The following is a 24,704-nucleotide window of genomic DNA, read 5'->3' on the forward strand; positions in this document are numbered from 1 at the left end:
GGCCAGCTTATCACACGGGTCAGGAGGCCCTGGGTTTGAACCTTGGACCTCCCATGTGGTAGGCGGACGCCCTATCCATTGGGCCAAATTCGCTTCCCTCAATGTCTTCTTGATGTCATTTATCTCTTTAACCATATTGTCTTTAAACTCATTAATTTGATTTTGGAAATTTGTGCACATCTTGTGGATTAGTTCCCTCAAATTCTGCATCTCTTCTAGGGCTTCAATATATTCATTTTCTTGGGCCATGTTTTCTATTTTCTTTGTATTGCTTGTAAGTTTTTGCTGAAACCTGGGTATCTGATTAGGATATAGTTTACTCAGATGCTCAATTTCTTTCTCTTTTGTAGGGATTTAGTGGCAGGAGGCTGCTCTTTGATTCTTGGCTCAACCTGAATTGTTAGGATTGTCCTACTGGTTGCTCAAAACTGGGCACTGGACCCAGTAATTGGTTGTAGAGTCACTTCTTAGGGCCTTGGGGAGGGAGGCTATAGAGACCAGAAAAAGCCTCTCCTACTTTATTTTTTTATTATGTTTTTCTTTTTTTAAATTAAATTAAATTTCTTTTTCTCCTACTTGTTTTTAATTTTCTTGAGAGCACTTCCTTGGTCTGCCAGCAGGTGGTGCACTTTGGCAGCTCTCAGTTCAATGCCTGGTCAGAGTGTTTGTTGCAACACAGATGGGATCAATGTGATAGAGCTTCCTGTCTGGAGGCCAGGAACGCTGTAATTCAGACTTTCTCTGAGACAGTTCTCCAGCCTTCTCTGGCAGCCACCTCCCTTTTCCCTGGTTAGAAATATTTCCACTACCCTCTGAGTCCTCAACAATCAGTCCCTGTTAGTACAGGAGGAGATTGGGGGTGTGTGTGTATATCTTTAGCCCCTTGCTGGCTCCCAAGGCAAATAATGGCACAGTCCCACCTGGCCTGGAAGGGCTCCTGGGACAACGCAGACCAAATTTGTTGGTCAGAAGCTGAGTCAGCCTTAGGCTCTATCTCTTTCTCTCCCCTCTCCTGGAATGGTGGATCCCTGGAGTCCCCTTTGTCTGTAGTTGCAGGCCCAGAGGCCTGAGAGTTTTAAGTATCTTTAGTGTGGGGAATGTTGCCAGCAGCAGCAGCCGCTGGTTTCAACTCACAGTTCTGTTGTCACGATTTCTTTTGTCCCTCTCTCCGCTGGGCAGTGTCCAGCCTTTGCCTGGTGTCCTAAACCCTAGAAGATCTTTCTCTAGGCTGTTTCAGCCTGTCCTCTAGCTATTTTTCTGGAGGAGAAGAGAGTCCCATGTCTTTCTAGTCTGCCATCTTCCTGGAAGTCCCTCCAAATCCAATTGATTGTATACTTTGGATGGATTTATTCTTTATTAATAGGTATCAATAAAATTGAATTGTTAAAAAATAGTTTTAAATAACTTTTTTTAGGATTTTGTTAAGATGTCTTAATATGGAGAATTTTTTAAATACACGGAAGTAGATAGAATAGTATAACCCCGATGTAGCCATTATCCAGCCCCAACAAACAAAAATTAGCCAGTCTTTCTTTATCCTTTCCTCTTATTTTGAAACAAATCTCAGACATCATATTTCATCTATAAATATTTCCATGTGTATCATTAAAAGATAAGGATGCTGTCCTTTAAACCTAACCACAATACAATTATCAATTTTATTGTGTAAGTTTTTGAGATTTAGTATTAATTCAAAAATACTTCCCAATTCAAAGTTTTCCCTCTCCAGCTCAGCTTGGAGTATAGAGGCTGGCATGGTTGGAGTTGGAGCAAGGCCTGTTCTCAGACTACCCCCATCCCTCTTCATTTGCTGTTGGTTCTAAGAGCCAGATGAGAGAAAAAGCAAGATATTGCCTTAGGAGACTGCCGCGGTAACTTTTCTGTTAGCCTTTGTCATTTCTCTTTCTGTTGTCAACAAAGCTGTTGTGGGAAAACGGACTTGGCCCAGTGGTTAGGGCATCCGTCTACCACATGGGAGGTCCGCGCTTCAAACCCCGGGCCTCCTTGACCTGTGTGGAGCTGGCCCATTCGCAGCGCTGATGCGCACAAGGAGATGTCCCCCGCATAGGGGAGCCCCAGGTCAAGGAGTGTGCCCTGTAAGGAGAGCCGCCCAGCGCGAAAGAAAATGCAGCCTGCCCAGGAATGGCGCCACCCACACTTCCTGTGCCGCTGACGGCAACAGAAGCGGACAAAGAAATATGACGCAGCAAATAGACACAGAGAACAGACAACCGGGGGGGGGGGGGGGGGGAATTAAATAAATAAAAAAATCTTAAAAAAAAAAACAAAGCTGTTGTGAGTGGTCGGAGGCCCCAACCTGCCCTACTGTAAGGATTCAACCTGAAGCCTAAGCCCTAGACATTTGCATGCTCTCATAAGATCAAGCCATTGCTCCTGAGATTAAGGTGGCTGTGCAACTGAGGTGGCATTTAGGCTAATGCTGAGTGGATGTGAGGATGCATGGGCCTCCTTATTGACCAGGACAGGGCCTCACACAAGAAATCTCCATAAAATTTAATTGTTGTTATCTTTAGTTTGAGGTCAGTGCTCATGGCTGCTTTTTAACCCTTCAGCTCTACTGGATCTTTCCCAGTCAGTCCTCTATGAAAGGCCCAGATCCTCAGTAATCCTGGATGAAAAGCAACAGGTGAGTAGCAATCTTCTTTGTCCCTTCTAAAGTCCCATCTTTACTGATGGCATTTCCTCAGTTCCTGGCTTCTTTGTCGAAGAGTCTCCCACCCAGGGTCTCCAGCTTCATGTCCCTTTGAGATAAGGCCAAGCTAGTGAGAGGTAGTCCAGGGAAGCAGATGTGGCTAATGCACTTGAGCTCCTGCCTACCACATGGGAGGTCTTGGGTTCAGTCCACAATGGCTCTTAAAGAAGATGAGCAAGACAGTGAGCTGACACGATAGGCTGGCGTGGCAAGCTGACGAAACAAGATGATATAACAAGAGACACAAGGAGGAAAACATAATGAGATACAATGAAGCAGGGAGTAGAGGTAGCTCAAGCAAATAGGCACCTCCCTCCCACATGGGAGGTCCCAGGTTTGGTTCCCAGTGCCTCCTTAAAAAGGAAGACAAACAGACACAGCAAGTGCAAACAACAAGGGGGTGGGAAGAAATTAAAAAAAAAAAAAAAAAGAGGTAGTCCCTTATGGAGCTTATCTGTCATCTAAATTGCATACAGAAAGAAAGGCTGGGGGAAAAATAATATAATAAAAAAGAAAAAGAAAGGCTGGGACCAAGAGGCCTCTGTTCTGTTTCAGCCAGTTCTGCCCCTCATCCTGGTCCTAAATAGTGAGAAGAGTCACTGGAACAATAGAAATGTATTATTTCAGGATTCATTAACATTTGATGATGTGGTTATATCCTGGGAGGGCCTCTATAGAGATGAAATGCTGGAGAATCACAAGAACTGAGTCTCACTGGGTAAGGACTGTTGCTTCCCCTTACTTCTACTTTGCTACCCCTGACTAAAAATCTGTATTTGTGGTTTCTTTACTTCATCCTATATTACTGAATCTGCCTCATGTACTCTTTTGGAATAAGACAGGACATTTAAAGTAACAGTAGTTTTGGAAGTCTTGATATTTTTGATGGTTGAGAGAATTCTTGCCCACCAACATGACATAGGATTAGAGGCTATATTTCCTTAAGGCATAAAGGCAGGATGCTCTGCTTCCTGAGGGAAGAGTGTTATTTCTGAGACTCTATTCTGTTTATTTTAAAAAAACATGGAGCTTTTTTTACCATCAGTGAGTACTTTCTTTCCAGTTTTTTCCAACTTCCCATGCATAACCGCTCTTTTCTTACAGGTCAGGGACTAACCAGATTTCCAGTTAAAAATTCTAAAATTATCTTTGTAACACGAGAAAGAAAATTAGCTAATTGTCTTTCTGAGGTAAAATGATCTGTTATACATTCCCTTCTTAAAATTTCCTTTCTTTCCACAGAGGAGTAAATGCTGAAGAGCCTGTCTTTACTAGCACAAACTGTCTCCTAGTTCTTGCCTCATGAGTAGGGTTTCCAACTTCCAAAACTGCTGTGATCTCTAAGTTGGGAACGAGTGGAAAAACTCTGGGCAGTGCTTTGCTGCAGAGCTAAGAATAAAGAATTCCTGATAACTACTGAAACATGGGAGTGAGGGAGAGCCAAAGATATGGAGTCACAAAGGAAATAAGAACCCATCTCTGAGGGAGTTACTGGATGCTTTAAAGTGCACCTGACCGCCACAAGGCTGGGTGGGGTGGAGCTCCTATCTCCTTCCTTAGTCCACTAATGCTCAGCGCTGACTCCTTCCATTCTTCCCCCACTTACCTCCTTCAGTTCTTTCTTTGTTATTACTGAGCTTCTTGGCCATTGTTTTTCTCAGTTGTAAAATGGGAATCATATAACTTAATACATTTTACCACTAGGCTTGATGTGAACCTATCGGCTCATACCCTGACACCAAGCAACCAGTGTATTTGAGCACTTCTGTGGGTTCAAGAGTGATAGGGGCCCTAGAACATAAGGAGCAATATGGTGGCACTTCCTCTTGATGGCTTTATAGACTGCTTGGGAAAATCATGAAATAGCCCCTAATCAGTAATGATTAGAGGTATCATATTTTGAATGCCAAGGAGGTATTAGAAACTATGAGATGCTTTTGACATACACCTTTTCATTTAATCTTCACAGCTGCTCTGGAAGGCATGCATTTACAGACTTATTTTACAGGCAAGGCAACAGGGGCCCACAGAGATTAAGTAATTTGTGGAAAGTTTCAAGATAGTAATTTGCTCAGGATCACATGGTTTGTAACTGGCAACACTCTGGTATATCCTTGTCATAGGGGTCTCTGGAAATGACATAAGTAGTGGTCAGACAGAGGGAATCTCTTCAAACACTTCAGCAACCTCTATTCTTGGAATATTTCCCTGGTAGAGTAAAGCCGTCCCATCCCTACCTCACTCTAGCTGCAGTTATGGCTTCCTGCCTCTATCTCCTTAGGCATGGGGACAACAGGGACTAGAGAATATTATGACACAACAACATTTTTTCTCACAATAAAGGGCTGCCATTTAAGAATTGGTCCTATAAGGGCTTGATTCAGGCCTTGCTCTTCTTTAGAGAGAAATTCACTAGAAATTAACCAAAATTCTCTGCAAAAGTTAGTGGACTGGGAGCTGGTGTAGCTTACTAGTTTAAGTGGTTGAGGGCCAGCATACAACATACAAGGTCCAGGGTGCAATAAAAAGTTAGTGGACTTTGTTGACTTGTCAAAAGAAGCATTTAAAAATTATCCCAAGTATAAAAGCTACTTAATTACCATGAACTTTATGGAACCCAGCAAAAGTTATTCCATGAAAGCAAAGATGAGCAGATTTGCGGAGCCTCATTTTGCACATTAAAGAGCCACATGTGACCCTTGAGCGATCTGTCCCTTTCACAATATAGCCAGCAATCCTCCCTCAGCCTACCAGCTTTACTTTGGGTATGTCACTGGACTTCACTGGACCCTTTTTTCTGTAAGGTAGATATCATAAAACCTGTTTTGAAAGGTGGGAGTTCTTTTGACTTCTTTGATACTTTGTGATTAGAATGAAAATATAAGACTGTGACAAAGGTTTGGTTGTTGGAGGAGAAGTAAGAAACAGTCATCTTTTGCTCTAGCTGAGTTCCTTCCATGTCACCACAATGCCTTTAAAGGCCTTTTACCCTATTCCAAGCCTCCTTTCGGAAATCCATGCATGATCACCAGGCCTGTGCACCTTGATGAACAACCCCCTTTGTTAATCTGCTGTAGGAGTGATACCTAAACTCAGTCAAGAGAGAGTCCTGGCTATTGGTTCCCCATGGTTCAGAATATAAAGAATCTAGTACCTTTAATATACCCGATCAGTGCTGACTTCAAAATGGTAAGGAAGCAAAGAGCCTATCCAGGAAGTTGCCAATTTTAAATCATGTCAGGGGGACTGCTTTTATTTCTAAGACATCCCTCTCAAATCATCATCACTTCATTTGCCTTCAGACTTTGTCTTTTCACTCTTGCTAAAATTCTTTGCACCTTTGTTTCCTCACATATAAAAGGGGGTTGTTGCAGTCAGTGGGAATGACTTGGAAAAGGCCTAAAGTGTTGCTGTGAACATAGTAGTTTATAATCTATTCAGTCTTTCCATTCAACAAGAGCATTTCCAGGCCTTGCTCTATTTGCAGGTCTACCAGAGAGTCTAAAAGGTACAGCAAAAGGAAAGAGGTGGCTCTTACTATAGCAGAACATAAACTATGTCATACCTATAGATACATACATTGATTGCCCACCTGTTTAATATAATTTTCAAAATTATATAAAACATTTACATGCTTTCAAAGTCAAAATTCTATAACAATGTTCTTTCAGAGAAGTCTCACTTCTACCCCTGACCTTTTCATCTTGTTCCTTTCCTTGCTATCACCTTTTGATTTTTTTTTTTTAATTAGAGAAGATGTAGGTTTTCAGAAAAATCATTCATTAAATACAGAGTTCCTATTTACCACTCCTCACATACATAGTTTTCCCTGTTATTAACACTTTGCATTAGTGTGGTAGCTTTTCTACAATTGATAAAACAGTGTTGTAATCATACTATTAACCATAGTCAATTGTTTATATTAGGGTTCACTGTTTGTACTGCACAATTCTATACTTCTAAATTTTTTTATTCTAGTAACATACATAACCTAAAATTTCCCATTTTAAACCACAAATATACAATTCAGTGGTGTTAGTACATTCACAATGTTGCACTACTGATTAAATTTTGCTTTATTTTAAAAAAATATTACCCATTATTACACCATAGTATCTTATATATCATTCTGATCCTTGCTGTTTTCATATAATAAGATATCCTGGAGACTGTGTCATAGGAATATATGAAGACCTTCTTCATTCCTTTTTACATTTAAAGAAGATTTTTTAAATTTTTTAACAAGGGGGAATTTTGAAGGTCGAGCCCACAAAAGAATGCTTCCAAAGAAGTGGTGTAATTAGAAGTGAGCCAGGTTTCAATGCAGGTCAGTAAGTAGGACAAATAATTAAGAGAAAAGATTGGAAGATAGAGAAGAAAGTGCAGGTTTGGTGATCTGGGAAAGTCCCCTCTGGGGTGACCCTCCTCCTAGAATTTTCCCTCCAGGCAAAAGCAGCTAGAAGCTATGAAAGGAGAGTTAAAAAACAAAACAAAAAAATTATAGAGGCAAAACAAAAACAAACAGAACAGATCAAGATTCCTGGAGAAGAAATGGAGGAAAGGAAGCTTTCTCCTGGGGGTAAAACAATTACACAGAGCAATCTTAAAAACTGTACTGCATATCTCGGGCAAGAATCAGATGAAGAAAAGCTGAATAAACCTGATCAGTTAAACACAGGCAATTCTAAAGGTCTAGAATAAGTTGAACCAGGTGTCAAAGAAGAGCCTTAACACAAAGCCAATCAACAATAAAACCCTAGGTAAGAGAAACTATCACTATGGACCACATTGACAAGGACAATAGGAATAGCAGGACAGTAAGACAGAAGGAGTCTGGGTCCCTGGCACCATGCTCATGGCACAGAGCCACTCTACCAACTGTGATGGTTTGAGGCTTTATGGACTCCAGAATAGTATGTTCTTAGAATTAATCCATTTCTATGGGTGTAGACCTATTTTAGGTGGGACATTTTGGTTAAGTTACTTCAGTTAAGGTGTGGCCTAGGGTGGGTCTTAATCCTTTTACAGGAGTTCTTTATAAATGGAATGAATATGGAGAGAGAAAGAGAAAGTCACAGAAGAAGCTGAAGCAATGAAACCTGGAAGAGAAGAGAGACCAACAGATCTTCCATGTGCCTTGCCCTGTGACAGAGGAGTCCATGATCGCTAGCAGCTGGCCTTCAGGGAGAAAGCATCACCTCGTGATGCCTTGATTTGGACATTTTTCTCAGTCTTGGAACTGTAAGCTTGCAAGCTAATAAGTCCCCACTGTAAAAGCCAACCTGTTTCTGGTATATTGGTTTTGACAGCCTAACAGACTAAAACACCAACCCTAGACCATTCTCCTTAACCAAAATAGCCTTAACTTCCTCTTAGCTTGACTAAACTTCAGACAGGCTTCTCCTGATTGGCCTCTGACCTCCCTCTCACCTTGGTTCTTAACACTTTCCAAGGTACCTAACAAGTGCTGTATTAATCAGGATTCTCCAGAGAAACAGAACTGACAAGAGATTGTAAATATTATGAGATTTATTTTGGGAATTGGTGACCATGGGGACTGGTAAATCAAAATTCCATAGGGCAGGCTGCAACTTGGGAACTCTGATGAAGGTTTTAGTGGATTCTCCAGAAGCTCGCTGGCTGAAGTAGAGACAGAAATTCTTCTTTCTGACTGCTAAAATCATCATTTCTCCTTTAAGGCCTTCAACTGATTGGATGAGACATTTCTCATTGCTAAAGGCAATCTCATTTTGTTAATCGTAGATGTAATCAGTTACAGATGCTATCAAGTGACTAATGATTTAAATCACAAAATACCCTCACAGTAACAATCAGGTTGGTGCTTGCTTGACCAAACAACTGAACACCACAAACCAGCCAAGTTAATACAGAACTTAACCATCACAGGCACCTAACCAGGGAGCATGTCCTTCAGGAGGCCTAATCACATCAAAAGAAAACATTCCAAACCAAATGACACTGACTGCAAATTCAATAAATCACTCACCCATCCCAATATCAACCCCCACCTTAACATCCTCCAGTACTTTTCCACTGGCCCACCCCATCCCTTAAAACCCCTACTGCCCTTTGTCTAGGCAGAGTTGATTTCTAGCCTCTCTCCCCTTATGTGACTGCTTTATGTTACCTGGTACAGTTTATTCTTCACATCTTCAAGACTGAGACAGAAATATACATCTGTCTTAAAGTTTTTAAGAAACTATTATTTTGGGTTTCTATTATAGCAGCCAAATCTATATTCTAACTAAATTAATAAATCCATCTGATGATGAATAATGCCTAAAGCTATATCCTACTATTATACTCATTCAAATTAGGGTACTAATTATTTGCCATTTTGGGAAGAAACTGTGAGACCCTCAGGCAGAAATGGTCCAGAAGACATCCCAAGCAATTTACCCATGCTCACAATGGAGTTGTCTGTAAGTCCTCCATCTGTTGATGCTTCTTTTGATTCAGTTGCAATTTCAGCTCACTGAGGTCCCCTGGAGTCACCCCTTCTTCTGCATTCTCACTACCTCCATCCTGGCCTAGGCTTTATGGCTTGGTAACTTGCCTCAGGTCTCTTGCTGGGCTCCTGCATGCATCATCTCCTCCCTCACACGCTCATAGTTCAGCTTTCACCCCAGCCCCAGATGACTCACCCTAACATTCCCTGCTCTCTGAGACATGCCCTTCTTTCCTTCATCTGCCTTTACCAATCGCCTGCCTTTCCTTGACACAATGCCTGGCATTTAATAAATATTTATTTACCTGAGTGAAATGCTTATTTCTCTACCTTTTTCTCTCTCTTTTGTTAAACAGAAGGCTTTCACCCACGACTCTGTATTCTATTCATGTTCTCAATTTAGCTTTAATGCTATTTCTTCACTGAAGCCTTGTGGGATTGCCATGGGCCTCACCCTTCCCCAAACAGAACTTAAGATTGCTTTCTTCTTGGGAAGTGGATGTGGCTCAAGCAATTGGGCTCGCCTGTCTACCATACAGGAGATCCAAGGTTCGATACCCGAGGCCTCCTGGTGAAGGCAAGCTGGCCTATATGGCAAGCTGGCCCATGTGGAGTGCTGGCCCACGTGGAGTGCCACGCATGAGTGCCGGCCAACATGGAGAGCAGACACAGGAAGAAGACACAACAAAAAGAGACACAGAGAAGAGACAATAAGAGACTTAGCAAAAACCAGGGAGCTGAGATGGTGCAAGAGAATGATCGCCTCTCTCCCACTCCGGAAGGTCCCAGGATCGGTTCCTGGAGTTGCCCAATGAGAATACAAGCAGACACAGAAGAACACACAGCAAATGGACACAGAGAGCAGACAAAGGGTGGGGGGGATAAATAAATCTTAAAAAAAAAAAAACGATTGCTTTCTTCTCAACTCCCTCAATATTTTATTTGTAGAGAGGCAGGACAGTGGTATCATTAAGAGCCCATGCTTAGGAACCAGATTGCCTGGGTGTGAATTCCTGCTCCACTACTCTGTAATGGTGGGCAAATTACTTAACCTCTCAGTGCCTCAGTTTTCGCATCTGTAAAATAGAGATATCAATACTATTAACACTGACCACATGTGATTGTTGTGAAGACAAGCTAATACATGTAAAGCAGTGAAAACACTGCCTAGCACACAGGTAAGCAGTCTATAAATATCAGCTCTCATGATTATTGTACTTCTCCTGGTACCTCACTGTCCTGTATTATCAACACATGCTCGATGGCACAAGAATGGAGCCTCTGTCAGTGCAGGAAACAGGGCTCATTCATCTTTGTGTCCCTTGGAGTACAAGTGCTGTTATAGAACTGCAGGGATCAGTGAGAGGAAAAGGGGATGCCTGGAGAGGGGTGGGAGACCCCCTGCTGGCCGGGGGTATGCTGGGCGTTGATGAAGCTTGGGTTACCCTTTACCATGTGCCTTGTAAATGCCTCATCCCTCTCCCCTCCCTTCCTTCCTTCTTTCCTGAAGAAAGGGAATAAAAATGGGGGCAATGAGAGTACATCCCTCACTGTACGTTCTAAGGATTAAATGAGCTAATGTACAAAGCACTTAGAACAATGATTGACAGAGAGAAAGCGCTCAATGGGTATTACTTATTACTCTTTCTTAATATTACTTTTTCTGATTATGAAAGCAATATATAATTTATGGTGGAAAAGTGTGAAAATGGAGAAAAATGAAAAAAAAATTAAAAACACCAGGAGAGTCAGATGTATAAACAATTAACAGACAATAATCAAAGTCTGGACAAGACACGAAAGTGGGGTGTGTGTGTATGCAATGGCCTAGGAAGGCTCCACGAAAAGGTGAAGCTTATAATGAGGTTTTCAAAGGTGGATAGGACAAGGTGGGGGGGCATTTGGGAAGAAGGAATCATTTGTGTGAAGTCACATCACCTGTGTCCATACAGCTGTAGTTTTGCAATGCTCCAGCAGGGGAAAGTGGGGAGGGGAGTCAGGGTAAGAGATGGACTAAGAAGTTAAACCAGGGAAGTAGGCGGGGCTAGGAAAAGAAAAGCCCTTAAGTCAGGGTAAATAATTGGGATTTTGATCTAAGGGATGTGGAGCCCCTGAAAAGTTGAGAGGTGAACAAAGTAAGTCAGTTTGCATTTGAGAAAGAGAATTCAAGCAGAGCGATGAAGGACAGATTGAAGGGGAAAGAAACTCACTGCAAGGATAGTGCTGAGGTCCAGGAGAGAATTAAGATGTCATGGCCTGGGGCATCACAGTAAGGGGGAAGGAAGGACTAGAGATGTTGAGGGTAAGCTATAGGGGAGAGGAGATGAAGATAAACAGTACATCCAAAATAATTCTGGGGTCTCAGGCCTGGCTGACTGGGAGGCTGGTGATGTCAACCACCGCAGTAGGAAATACAAAAGGAAAATGCCTTGCCACTCCTCAGAAAATCGGTCTGCTGACCTTTGTACATAGAAAATTGTCCATTAATTCTGACTCATTTAAAAATCTTCAGTTCTTCATTACTGACATATTTCAATAATACACATGACTGGGCTTTCCATTATTTTGTAAAGTAGAAAAGATTTAAACTCTTTATAAAAAAATTTATGAAGAAAAAATATCTTTGGGGAAATTTTGAATACATTCATTAAAAAGAAGTCTGCTCTCTCCTACCACACCATGGTTTATACTTTTGTCATCTAAAACATTCAAGTAAAATCAAACATTTCTCTTAGTTAGAAATGTATCATGTAATATCCTTTCTCAGAATTGAGTTGAATCTAAAAAAAAAAAAAAAAACAGGAATTACTTGAGGGCATTAAGAATGAGACTGCTTTCACTATAACTGAAAATGCCCATGGAAACACTGACTGTCCCTCTCATTTTAAAGATTGCTTGAGGAAGCAAAATCTAACTTTCCAGGAGGCAGAATTCAGCTCAATTTAATTTCTGGCAGTTAGAAGGCTCAGCAGTGGAACCACCTACTTTTGCTCTGTGCAACCATGAGCTTCTCACCCCTGAGGAGCCAACAGACGGCCATTCATTAGGGAGGCTATTGTTTCTGCACTGAGTGGGGCACTGAACTCCATAGTTGCTAAGGTCCCTTTTCACTCTGATTTTGAGACTCAGATTTTTATCTGAGTTTGGGGATGAAGAGCTGGAGTAAAATGTGGGAACATTGTGAACAAATTCATAGGCATGAAGGCAGGGTGTGCACAGGGCCCTGCGTTGGTTTGAGTTGTCAGCAAACGTTTTTATTTTTATTATGGTAAGCTTCTTTCAGATTGTGAGGGCTGTTTTGTTTATGATATATTGCATTGTACAATCAGCAATGAACAGTTACTGCTTCTATAAGCTATTTAGTTTATCAAACCAAGACATTTAAATATGGCCATTGCAGCCCAACAAGTACTCCATTGGGGGTTGTGTCCAAGACCACCTTCCTAGTTGGGGTTGCTTATGGGGTCTTAAGTACCATACCAAACAGCTCATAAAAGCCCCGCTGTGGGCATGAAGGTGGGAGTGGCTGTGTAAATGGCTGTGAGATAGTCTGTGGCAAAATCTAGAGGAGTATGAGAGTCTCAAGGGAAAGAGAAGTCACATGTTTGGGACTAAAAGAGTTGTCTGTAAAAAAAATATTAAAGGTTAATTTTTAGGGATTCCATTATAGACACTGTTTCCTACTTCGACTGAAATAATTTGGCCCCTGCACAAAAACACATTCAATCTCTTCTTCTGAAAAACTATTCTTTTTAATAGTGCACCTCATTTTTACTACAGGATGAACAGTACTGGGAAAACATAATGAAAGATGACCCTTCAGTTGGGAAAACTCCAGGAGTTCCATCCTAACCCAGCAAAGAGCCCTGCCGCCATGCTCAGGCCAGCAGCATCCTTCTCTGGGGCGATGCTCTTTATTTGTATCACTCCTTGGCTGGTCAAGTCAGAGTGGAATCAGGAGAGGTCTGGCTGCCGGGGCCAGATGTCATAGGTGACAGGAAGTGAGGCAAGCTGGCTGCATGAGCTCCTTAAAAGCATCCTTAGCAACTTGGGGTTTGGATTAAAACACTTGTCCTCACAGTAAGTGGTGAGAGGAAGAGGGAGAAAGAAGGAAGGAAACAGATGCCAATGCTAAACACTTTTGATTCTACCCTCAGGTTAGGTTCACTGATTAGTTGGATTCCCCAGGCCTATTATAAGAGGGAAGGATGAGGCCTCATCCTACACTCTCGCTAGATTGCTCCTGGAAACTTGGTCTTGCTGCTCCAAGAGCCCTAAAGGATACAGGCATCACAGAAAACCTTTCTTAGGGTCTTTTACCCCCATCAATAAAACAGCATATCCCTCAGCATCAGATTTCCATACTTGATGGAATTATGAAACAAAAGAGTACATTCCTTAGGAAAACTTGAAGCCAGATTAGTAGTGGCTTTGAAATACAGCCTCCATTTCCCCTTCCTAGCAAATAATGGGACGTGGAACATTCATTCCACTGCTTTCGGTGCTGACTATACTGATTCCCGCTAGAGGAATCCTTGATATTTGCCTACTGTGCTTGTCTCCACCTTGGAAAGAAAGGCTCCTCTGGAGAAAAATCGTTTAGTGCAATCTCCCTTCCAAAGTAGGCAATCAGCCCCAGAGCTTCCCTCTAGTCCCAGCACTTAATCCACTCCTGGCCTCATAATTTGTCAAGGCTGTTATCATTCCTGGAGAAACTAAGTTGCTGTCACTCTGCCAGGATGATTTGCCCAATCTGCCACATTTTCTAAAGTGAAAGGTTTGAGTTGGAAGGGACATATCCTAAGTTTTTTGTACTCAAATAGGAAGACAGGAGCTCTTTAGATTCAGGGCAAGTGAGGAAAACAGGTATGTGGATCTCTTTCATGTAGACTCTCTGATATTTAATTCAGCAGTAACTCTGAGAGAATTTTTGCTCATACCTATTACATTCAAAGGCTTCTCTCCAGTGTGAATTCTCTGATGACGAACAAGAGCTGAGCTATACCTGAAGGCTTTCCCACATTCACTACATTCATAGGGATTCTCCCCTGTGTGGATTCTTTGATGCTGAATAAGGCCTGAACTATAGGTAAACTTTCCTCCACATTCCATACATTCGTAGGGCTTCTCTCCAGTGTGGATTCGCTGGTGCTGATAAAGGTGTGAGCTCTGGCTGAAGGCCTTCCCGCACTCGTTACATTCATAGGGTTTTTCTCCAGTGTGGATTCTCTGATGATGAATAAGGGTGGAGCTCCTACTGAAGGCCTTCCCACATTCATTGCAAGCATAGGGTTTCTCTCCAGTGTGGATTCTCTGATGATGAGTAAGGGTGGAGCTCCAGCTAAAGGTTTTTCCACACTCATTACACTCATAAGGTTTCTCTCCAGTATGGATCCTCCGATGTAGAATAAGAGCAGAGCTACAGCTGAAGGTCTTCCCACAGTCATTACATTCATAAGGTTTCTCGCCAGTGTGAATTCTCTGATGCTGAATGAGATGTGAGCTCTGGCTGAAGGCCTTCCCACACTCATTACATTCATAGGGTTTTTCCCCAGTGTGGATTCTCTGATGTTGAATAAGGTCTGAAGTTCGATTAAAGCTCTTGTTACATTCATCACACTTATGAGGTCTGTCTCCCATAGAAAGTCTTGGATGGGATATAAGGCTGGAACTGACAGTGAAGCTATTCCCAAAACCATTATACTTCTCACTTCTCTCTCCCATAGGGGTTAGCTTTTCCTCAGCTGTCACTTGATCAAAATCTTGTATCTTCCTATTCAGTCTTTCTCCAGAGGAGTTCCCCAGCTGCCTCTTTAGACTGACTTCTTGTTCATAGGCTTCTTCAAATTTAAGACCCTGAGAAATACCCTTTTGGAATCTTCCCAATAGCACCCCATGTGATCCTGTATCTTCAGAAATTTCTTGATCATTCTCACTTCTGGTCTCACCATCTGGCACAATAAAAAATGCAAATTGTCACTTGCTCCTTGAAAGAATAAAAGCCAAAGGACAGGATAATCAAGTGACTAAGTGCTTAAAGTGCATGCCTTTAACCTGCCTGCAAAGAGGCCCACCCGGCATGTGTGCAGCTAAGACAAAAAATAAGATTATTGAGCTGAGGAAATAGGGATGGAGAAAGGAAGCAAAATCAAGGAGAAAAGAGCTAGAAGAAAGTAGAGAAAGCTGAGTATGTGAGGAGGAGTGGATGGGTCAGGCAGGAAGCCAGGAAGCCAAATAGAGAAGAGGAAGGACATGCTGCTTAATGAAGTGAAAAAGTCCTCAGAGAGGTGGGAGACTGTAGATACAGCTGGGGAGATGACAACTAAGAGCAGTTTAAGAATGACAGGGGAGCACAAATACCAGAAACTAAACCTAGAAGAGTGGGGAAGGGAACTGAAGGCAGCAGCAGTGCAGGGAGAGGCAGCAAGGGTAAGGACCCTGGTGACCCCTGCAATCCCCAGTGAAAAGCCCCTCAAGTTTACAATCATGCCACACGTGCCAAATCCACAGAAACAGGTGAAAGACAGTTCAGCTCATCTCCAGATCTAGGTCTACAAGGCTCTGCCCATGTGGCTGAGGACAGCAATCTCAGTGTTTAATTTTCTCTTTATTTCTACTACTTTGGGGTTTGTAAAGGGAACTTCAGGCATAGAGGATACGTGTACACAGTGTAGATAGTTAGCATTTTTATTTTATCAATGTTTTAAAAAGGAAAGACAGGGCAATGATTGTTTGGGACAGAAAGAGCTGTTTCTCCCTCACCTGTACAGGTACCTCTCAGGACCTCTCTGTGCTCAGTTCCCTTCAAACCCAGGACCCTCGGCTCTTCCTCTCATTCCAGCTGAGAGATCGTGTCAGGATTCAGAAATGGGAATCCTGCTCATGGGGAAAGACATGGGACAAGGAGGTTTATGCTGCTCATACTGAGCAGTCCCAGAGCTCAAGCCCAGACCTATGTTCTGCAGGGGGAAGAGGGAAAGAAAGGATATATACAGAGAGGTTTCAAATGGGACTTAGGAGGAATCCCTGGTACTGCTCAGGAAAATGTTCCCACTGGGAGTGGAGCAAAAGATAAGGAATACTCTACATCCAAAAGGGTAAATAAGGAACTAATTTCTCCCTGTAAACTAATTTCTACAAGAGCAAAAGTTGCAAAAGATTCCTAGAACAAAGCAAGAGAGAAGGGAGACTGTAGACTGAGTTCCAGAATGTTCACTTGGGTACTGAGCAGTATCACACATCCAGGGAAATCGACGTGCTAATCCTTTCTAAAAGTCTTTGGATCCCATATTAAATCGTGAGAATAACATGGAAAAAGTACTAGATTACTAGATTCGGAGTTAAGAGACCAGGGCTCAAGTTCTGCCCCTCACTAGCCATATGACCATGTGAAAAGCATTTAAAGATCTCTAACCTCACTTTCCTCATCTACAAAATGATGATAATGCCAGTTACCTCAGTTGCTGTTACTATGAAGATTAAATGACAGATTAATTAAGCAAGCTTTTTGTCATCTGCAAATTACTATACAAATGTGAGCTGTTATTGCTATTGTTAGAATTTACTGGATTAACTTAATTCTTAGCTTATTATTTTCAGTAACTAGACTGTTATTAGCAAACAAGGAAGCAAGAAACTCCAAGGGATTTTTGTGGAGAAAATATAACTCCTTACCCAGTGAGAACACATTCCCATAATTCTCCAGCATCACATCCCTGTAGAGGTCCCTCTGAGCAGGTTCCAGACGCTTCCACTCCTTCCGGATAAAGTACACAGCTACATCCTCAAATGTCAGCAAGTCCTGAAATAACACATTTTTATGTGCAATCTCAGGGTAAAGGATGGAACTGGCAGCACCAAATAATAACTCAAATTGGGAATGAATGATGGGTGTAGTAGCTTGACATGGTTATGAATTCCAAAAATAGATACTGGATTATGTTTGTAATCTGGTCTGTACCTGGGCGTGATTAAATTATGATTAGGGCTTTGATTGGGCCACACCATTAGGGCAAAGGACAGAGCTGAAGGTTTTTGATGTTGGACTTTGATGCTGAAGTCTTAAGCGGGAGCCCCAGGAAGTAAGCACACAGAAGAAAGAGAAGCCAGCCAGGAAGAGAGGAACCCTGAGCCCTGAAAGAAGGAAGCCCAAGGAAGGGAGGAACCCAGGAAGACTGAACCCTTGCATATGCTGGCAGCCATCTCGCTCCAACACATGAAAATAGACTTTGGTGAGGGAAGTAACTTATACTTTATGGCTTGGTATCTGTAAGCTCCTACCCCAAATAAATACCCTTTATAAAAACCAACCAATTTCTGGTATTTTGCATCAGCACCCCTTTAGCTAATACAATGGGTATTTGGGAAGTAGGGGAAAGGAGGTTAGGATAAAGGGGGGGAGCAAGAGAGTCCAAGATGCAATGAAGCGCCATTACAGAGTGGGAAAGGACCATGGTCCTGAAGGAGGGAATTGTGGTTTCAGGCACCAAATGCGATGCCACTGTACAAAAAATTTCCATAAAAGGGAAAAGGAAAAGAAGATAAAGGGAGTCACAGCTCACCTGGGACTTCGCCTTTAGGAGTGCAGCTGCCAACATCTCATTCCCGAGGCTGTCCTTGTCAGAAAATGCAGGAACTTTCGAGGAAGGAAGAGCTAATGGACAATAAAAGGTACCCACGAGTGAATATTATCTGTTCTCTATCCTCTCGATCCACAGAAGATTCATGTGGTGCATTATAAAACCTATTACCCAATACATTACTTATTGGTTTCTGTCAGCCCCTCCTAGGCTGTGAGCTACTGATGGCAAGGACTATGTCTTGTTCATCTCTGTGGTCTAGTGCATAACCTGTATCTGATGAGTAAGAGACTTGAATAAATGATTGCCTAAAGACTGAATACAAGAATGAATGAATCCGAGGAATGTATGTAGACCAGTGTTTGAGCACCTGCTTCCCATGTACAAGGTCCCAGGTTCAATCCTTAGTACCTCCTAAAAAAGGGAAGGGACGGGAACAGATGTAGCTCGAGGGGTTAAGTGCCTGCTTCCCATGTTTGATCCCTAATACCTCCTAAAACAAAACAAAACAAAACAAATGAAAAAAACAACTCTCATTGGGGAGCAGATATAGCTCAGTGGTTGAGTTCCTGCTTCCTATGTATGAAGTGCTAGGTTCAATCCCCAGTCCTTCTAAAAAAAAAAAAAAAAGAATAAATCTTTATTCCTCACCACTCTCAAGCAGGACCTGAGGTTCCTGAGATACATGATCAGCCTGAGTTTCCATGGGTAGGGATAGATGCTCTGGCACTCTGGTCTCCTATTGGCAGACTCAGCAGGAAGCAGGTTTCAAATGAGAACGAAGGAGGACTGCAGGAGCAAAAGTTCAAAGTTCAAAGATAATTTAAAACATCCCCTGAGTACAGAAAAAGGGAAACTAGCATTTCAGTCTGTGCCTGAAAATAGCAAGAAGAAACATGTGTGGGACTAATCTTAGATCCTGGTAGCTATAGACCCCTATTCCCTGTAATGAGACTACCAGAAGGACCACAAGGAGGTCTCAAGACCCTCCACAATATCCCACCTTTGGTTGCCCCCATACCCTCTGACTGCTATTTATTTATTTTGTTTTAAGATTTATTTTATTTATTCCCCCACCCCCACCCCATTCCCCCTTTGTCTGCTCTCTGTGTCCATTGGCTGTGTGTTCTTCTGTGTCTGCTCGTATTCTCATTAGGCAGCTCCAGGAACTGATCCTGGGACCTTCCGGAGTGGGAGAGAGGCAATTACTCTCTCACACCACTTCAGCTCTCCTGTTCTGCTATGTCTTATTTTCTCTCCTCTGTGTCTCTTGTTGCATCATCTTGCTGCGCCAGCTCTCCACGTTGACTGGCACTCCTGCGCGGGGCGGCTTTCCCACACTGGGCAGCATTCCCACGCAGGGCAGCTCTCTTGCATAGGGCCACGTTCCCGCATGGGCTGGCACTCTGCATGGGCCAGCTCGCCGCGTGGGCCAGCTTGCCCTCACCAGGAGGCCCTGGGCATCGAACTCTGGACCTCCTATATGGTAGACAGGAGCCCAATTGGTTGAGCCACATCCATTTCCCTGAGTGCTGTTTATAACAACAAAAAATTGGGGACCACCTGAACCAAATAATAACATTAACAGAATAAAATACTAAGCAACTATTGAAAATGAAAAATATCAGGTACATTGAAAGGGTAAAGAAAAAGGGTAAATTAGAAAACAGTGTGTTTGCAGATTACAAGTGTATATTTATCATATCAACTCTGAAGAATATCTGGGGGTATTAGATAAAATTAACCATTTATACAGGAGGAAAAAAAACTCATAAACATTAGAATTGGTAGGGGGGAAAAAAGACTTACCTTATGAAGTCTTTAACTGTTATTTTAAGTGTTATCCTTAGAGGAAAGGGGCCATGAAATCACACCCAATAGAGGTCAGAGAAAGTTTCCAAGAGTTCTCTCTCATATTCTCATTCTCTCTCTCTTTCTAGCTCTCATTTTAAAAACCCTGACTCTCTCACAGTACTAGGGCAAACAGCTCAGATCTTAGGTAACTTCCTCGTGGCATCCCTTTCTAAAATAATTTTCTGCTTCCAGTAGGAGATTATTGAGGAACTTAGGGCCTTTCCGTGGTCCCTGTGGCAGTCTGATTACAGGGACGCATGCAAATTCACCAGGATCTGAAAGACTAGTCCTAGTTTTGGGTTTCCTCCTACCAAGAAGACAGCAGCTTTCTTTTCGCTCCCTTCTCTCATAATACATTTCTTTAGATCAGAATGTGAGTCCATAAAACAGAGACAAATTTTAAAATAAGACATAAGATTCTTTATTACTCCATTTTTATCCCTACTAATTCTCCCCATACACCAGTTGCTACAATAATCAAAAGAGGTCTGTTCTCCCTGGCTCTAGTGGATACAATGTCACATTAGTACCTAGCCTAAGGTCTGGATCTCAAGTAGAAGTTTCCAACTCATGCTTGAATGCTGCAGGCAGACTCAGTAGCTCTACAATAGGTCCAATCTCCACCACAGTGTCTTTACATTAGGCGAGAGCCTGGGAAAAATCCGGGATTTTGTCTATGCCCTTGTCTTTATGTGTTTATTCATTTGGTCCTATAACAAACATTTGTTTAGTACCAATTACACTGCAAGGAGTACAAAATGAGAAATGCAAAAAGTATTTGCTCCATCATTATAGAGTGTTGTGTTCACAGAGAGTCCAGGCAAAGGGGCCCTGTCTGAATTGATCTATGGGAGTCACTTAAGTTCCGAGAACACTATTCTTTAGGCAGCAAGGGGGTAAAGAATGCCTAGCACCAATGCCATTACACAGGTGGAAATCAGGCATGAGCCAGGATCATTGGTAATGGAGGTAACACACCCTCTGGTCACTACCACCCCCTGCTGGGCTCTTTCAAGTCTGTCCCAAAGCCAGCCATTTTTATCCCCGGCAACCATCCCTACAATTTCCAGAACTACTTATGAACAGATACTCCCAACAAATCTCAGAAAGTAAAGTCTGAAGCCCTGACTCCAGAGCAAAAGAGAACACTCCCTCTTCACAGCTGGGTTAACCAAAGCTGGAACTCAAAAGGCATATTGTTAAGAACAAGTTTCCAGTGTCTGGATCAGTAAACAATGTTTCTCACAAAAAAGGAAACTCTCCACAGTACCCCATAGCTTCAGCTCCAAAATGGGTCCTTCCCTGCTCTACTGCCAACCCCACTCCCTAGAGCTGCTCCGGACAGAGAAAGGATGAGCAGGCAGTGAAAACAAGTCCTAGAAAGCTTTACCTGCTGGATTCTTTCCTTCTTTGGAGTTAGTCCCTAGCAGGCCAAGGTAGCAATTACTGGGAATTTGGCAACCTCTGCTCAAGTTCCTGGATATTCTGATCTTAACTGATGACAAAACTGCATAATTAAAAAAAAAAAAAAAGAATTTAAAAAATGTTCATGTAAATGTCATTTCTAACCTAGATATTTAGCAATAAGAAAAGAAGAGGGCATAAGCTAAGGAATACTGATTCAGACCACAACAACTAGGTGCACCTCTGGAGAGGGCTGGTAGGGAACAGTAACTTTTCCAGGTCACCCTCTCATCCCAGAGTAGGAAACTCCTCAAGAGACCCTAAAGTTCAGTCAGCTTACTTGCTAGATATTCTTAACTACTTCAGCAGGGAGTCTGTCCCATTGTCTCACAGCTTAGTCCGTAGAGGTCTTCAGATGGTAAGCTGGAAGTCTGTCCCCTTGGATGTTAACCTCACAGAGGTCTAGGGAGCTACAGGCTTTCCATAATAGAATGTTCTTTCCATAGCACTGTCCATCAAAAACTTGAAACTAAATGGGGTTCACCTGCCGCAGACTTCTCTTGAGAATAAATACTACCTCCTCTGGTTATTCCATAGATTTCAGGTTCAAACCCTGTTTTTCTTCCTGTGGAGTTAACACACATCTCTCAAAGCGTAAACACCAGTCTGTGTTCAATCACACTTAGGAAGTGGATCAAATTAGGGGGTCTGATACAGCGGAAAATGGGAGCGGGATAGAGTTGGATCACTCTCACCTAAAAGACTCATCACTGGGCTCCTGCAGGATTACTTTCAGTACCTGAGCTGGCATCCCCTCCCAGACCTAGTTCTAACTGCGCACACTTCACAGACTTAACTCTCTCATCCCCCACCTCGGCTAAGTAAAAATGGATCTCCTCCCCTGCCAGGAGTGAATAACTGTGTTAACATTAAATAACAGCGCCTCGGACACCTACTAAGTTAGGGTCGCTGTCAACAGCTGTCTTGGGGCGAAGGACGCCTCTACGGCCATACCGGAACTTTTGAGTGGTCGAACTGGGTACTGTTGAAGTCACAAAACCACAACTGAGCCCCTTTCCCCCCTCCTCGGCAGGGCCCCGCTCCGGGGTGTCCTTGGGGAAATGGAGCTTCTCGCCAGCGGGGACCGGCTGCAGGGGAGGCAGGAGCGCCTCCCGCACCCCTTCTCCGGGCGGGCCTAGGGGCCCCGCGGGCCACAGCGGCAATGACACCCCCCCTTCCCCGGCGACCACAGACTCCGTCTCACCGCGAGCCCCGGGGGCGGCCGGACTCACCCTGGGGGCAGGGACGGGAGACTTGGGGGGGCCAGACTCGGACCAGGCCCCGTTGGACCCTGTCACAGACCCACACACCGGGGACAGAACAAAGAACGGAAGTACCCTCGTTTCGCTTCCGGGCCGGTCCTTTTCGTTATCCTCCCCACCCCCCGAACCCCCTAACACCCACGGGTTCTATCTAGGCAAACGGGAGGTCTTCGCCTCTCGGTGGTTCGCTGACTCGGGGCGCCTGACGGGCTGCGAGGGGCGGAGGGCCCGCGCTCTGACGCCGCGCGCGGGAAGGCTCCGCCTGCCGCCCGCGCCGCCCTGGGACCCGGGGCGGGGAGTGGGGTTCGCGGGCCCGGGGACCTCGGCGCGCCCCCTGCCGGCGGTAGGCGAGGCGGCCGCCGCGCAGGGGTAGGACCCGCGGCGTCGGTCCTCCGGCCTCACGGCGCATGCTCCGGCCACCCGGAGTAGGCCACCCGGGCCGTACCCGCGGGAGCCACCGGCATTCCAAAGCAGACCCGGAGCACACAGGCCGGCTCTCGAAGGATTCGGCAAGATAAAAATTCACCCTTACTTGAAATTTGCTTCCAAACAACACGAGTTTTTTTTGTTTGGTCGATGTAAAAATGTTTCTTTAAATTACTCAAATCCGAAGAAAACATCCCAGTCCATCAAAGAGTTTATATGAGAACAAAACCTGTACAAGTGATGAGAGCAAAAAAAAAGGTTAAGAAAGTTACAGATCAAAAGAACACTCAGGAAAAGCCCCGTAAATGTAACGGATACGTGAGATGCTTTAGGGAAATGAGTGGCAAGGTTTCCTGGTTCTTAACCCGTCCCAGGAGGAATCTCCCATTTGATCCCAAACTTTCCCTGCATCCAATATCTATAGTGCACGCGCTCAGCTCTGGGAATGCAAAAAGATTTCTCTCCAGTGACTTCTAAGGACGATCATAGTTTACAATTCCAGTAAAATATGATATGTGCTAGGAAACTGTGTAGAAGTGCAGGACCCTGTGGGAATGGGAGAAGACTTTCCAGAAGAAATGATGCTTGGGAAATAAAACTTAAGAGTCACTTGAGAGGTGTGGTTGTGTGGCCCATTTCTAGTCCTTCTTGACCCAAGTGAAAAGATAAAGGGTGAGGCAGTGGCAAGGAGAGGAGGGACTGAAGGAAGTCAAGTGAGGCTCCTCGAAGTGGAATGTCTGCTCTGTAGAAATTCTCCTAATGACAATCATCAGGGAACAGCTCTTGGACTCCCAGCACCGTCAATACAGTCAACTCCTTTAATCGGGGGGCCAATAAGTTGGTGTGCAGTTTCTCATTGCTGTTTGCCCCAGAACCTAGCCCCTGAATTCCCAGCCAGTTCTCAAAAGCCACACCTTTGAATCAGCGCTTGTTCCCACCTCAGTGAGGCTGGCTTGGCTCTGGCACCTCAGCGGAGGGTCGAACCTGAAGGAAGCGGCCTCAGGATGGCGCCTCCTGGCAGAAAGCATTTGAGGAAATCTGGGAGGCCAGCCAGGGAGGAGGAGGTTAAAAGAGCCCCAGACATGAGGAAAGAAAAGTTGGGGAACAAGAGAAAAACCTAAATGATATATTTAGATGGCAACAGAAGACTTTCAACAACTAGAATTATTCAGCGCCAGAGACTGAAAGCAATTAAAAAGTTGTACGAGCAGTTCATAAAGAGTATCAAGGACAATGGAGAAAAGTCATGAAAATATTCTTATTGAGGCATAAGGTGAACTTAAAGAAATGGCTCTGTTGCCAAAAAACCCCACACAAGTTGATGGAAACTCAACAGCAAGAGGTGGCAATTTTTCAACAGTCTCTTCAATCTCTGTTACTCTAGAGGTGGAAGTTGTTCAAAAGTCCCTTCTAGGGAAGTGGATGTGGCTCAACTGATAGAGCGTCCGCCTACCATATAGGAGGTCCAGAATTCAAACCCAGGGCCTCCTGGCCCGTGCGGTGAGCTGGCCCACGTGCAGTGCTGCTGCATGCAAGGAGTGCCATGCCATGCAGGGGTGTCCCCTGCGTAAGGGAGCCCCACATGCAAGGAGTGCGCCCCGTGTGAAAAGTGCATCCCACCCAGGAATGGCGCCACACACAGGGAGAGCTGACACAGCAAGACGACGCAACAAAAGAGAGACACAGATTCCTGGTGCCACTGACAATGCAAGCAGACACAGAAGAACACACAGTGAATGGACACAAGAGAGCAGACAAAAGGGGGGAAGGGGAGAGAAATAAATAAATCTTTAAAAAAAAAGTCTCTTCCATCCCTTTTATTCTGAACTCATTGAAGAAAGAGGTTGAAAGTTACATGCATAATTATATATTATTAAGTACGTTAAACCACATTACAGTGCTTTGAAAGTTCTTCAAAATATTTCATCTTGTTGTTT

The 24,704-nt window shown here is 43.7% G+C and overlaps 1 protein-coding gene across 9 annotated transcripts; it reads right to left on the reverse strand.

Annotated features, from left to right (window-relative positions):
- Positions 1 to 8,224: 8,224 nt before the first annotated feature.
- ZNF3 (zinc finger protein 3) lies at positions 8,225 to 22,581 on the reverse strand. Of its 9 annotated transcripts, none has more exons than XM_071211153.1 (7): positions 22,312 to 22,550; positions 21,976 to 22,061; positions 19,571 to 21,122; positions 18,413 to 18,550; positions 17,744 to 17,835; positions 16,857 to 16,983; positions 8,225 to 15,133 (listed from the first exon to the last, which is right to left on the reverse strand). In XM_071211153.1, exons 4-7 carry the CDS (start codon positions 18,465 to 18,467, stop codon positions 14,064 to 14,066), a joined length of 1,344 nt encoding a protein of 447 aa, XP_071067254.1. In that variant the 5' UTR covers positions 18,468 to 18,550; positions 19,571 to 21,122; positions 21,976 to 22,061; positions 22,312 to 22,550; the 3' UTR covers positions 8,225 to 14,063. The 9 variants fall into 9 exon arrangements, with proteins under 9 accessions (XP_071067254.1, XP_071067257.1, XP_071067252.1 ...); XM_071211156.1 differs by lacking the exon at positions 21,976 to 22,061 and having other exon boundaries at positions 8,225 to 11,962; positions 14,123 to 15,133; positions 21,006 to 21,122; positions 22,312 to 22,548; XM_071211151.1 differs by having other exon boundaries at positions 21,006 to 21,122; positions 22,312 to 22,548.
- Between the last annotated feature and the right edge of the window lie 2,123 nt (positions 22,582 to 24,704).

Source organism: Dasypus novemcinctus, chromosome 23 (assembly GCF_030445035.2).
Source record: "Dasypus novemcinctus isolate mDasNov1 chromosome 23, mDasNov1.1.hap2, whole genome shotgun sequence".
In the NCBI taxonomy this organism is placed as follows: Eukaryota; Metazoa; Chordata; class Mammalia; order Cingulata; family Dasypodidae; genus Dasypus; species Dasypus novemcinctus.

Coding starts and splice junctions, on each gene's coding strand:
- ZNF3 (XM_071211154.1), bottom strand. CDS start 18,467: ATGGAAACTCAGGCTGATCATGTATCTCAGGAACCTCAGGTCCTGCTT. Junction 16,984..17,743: donor TCCTAAAGGCGAAGTCCCAG/GTGAGCTGTGAC, acceptor GTGTTATTTCAG/GACTTGCTGACATTTGAGGA. Junction 15,134..16,856: donor TGGGAATGTGTTCTCACTGG/GTAAGGAGTTAT, acceptor TTATTGTGCCAG/ATGGTGAGACCAGAAGTGAG.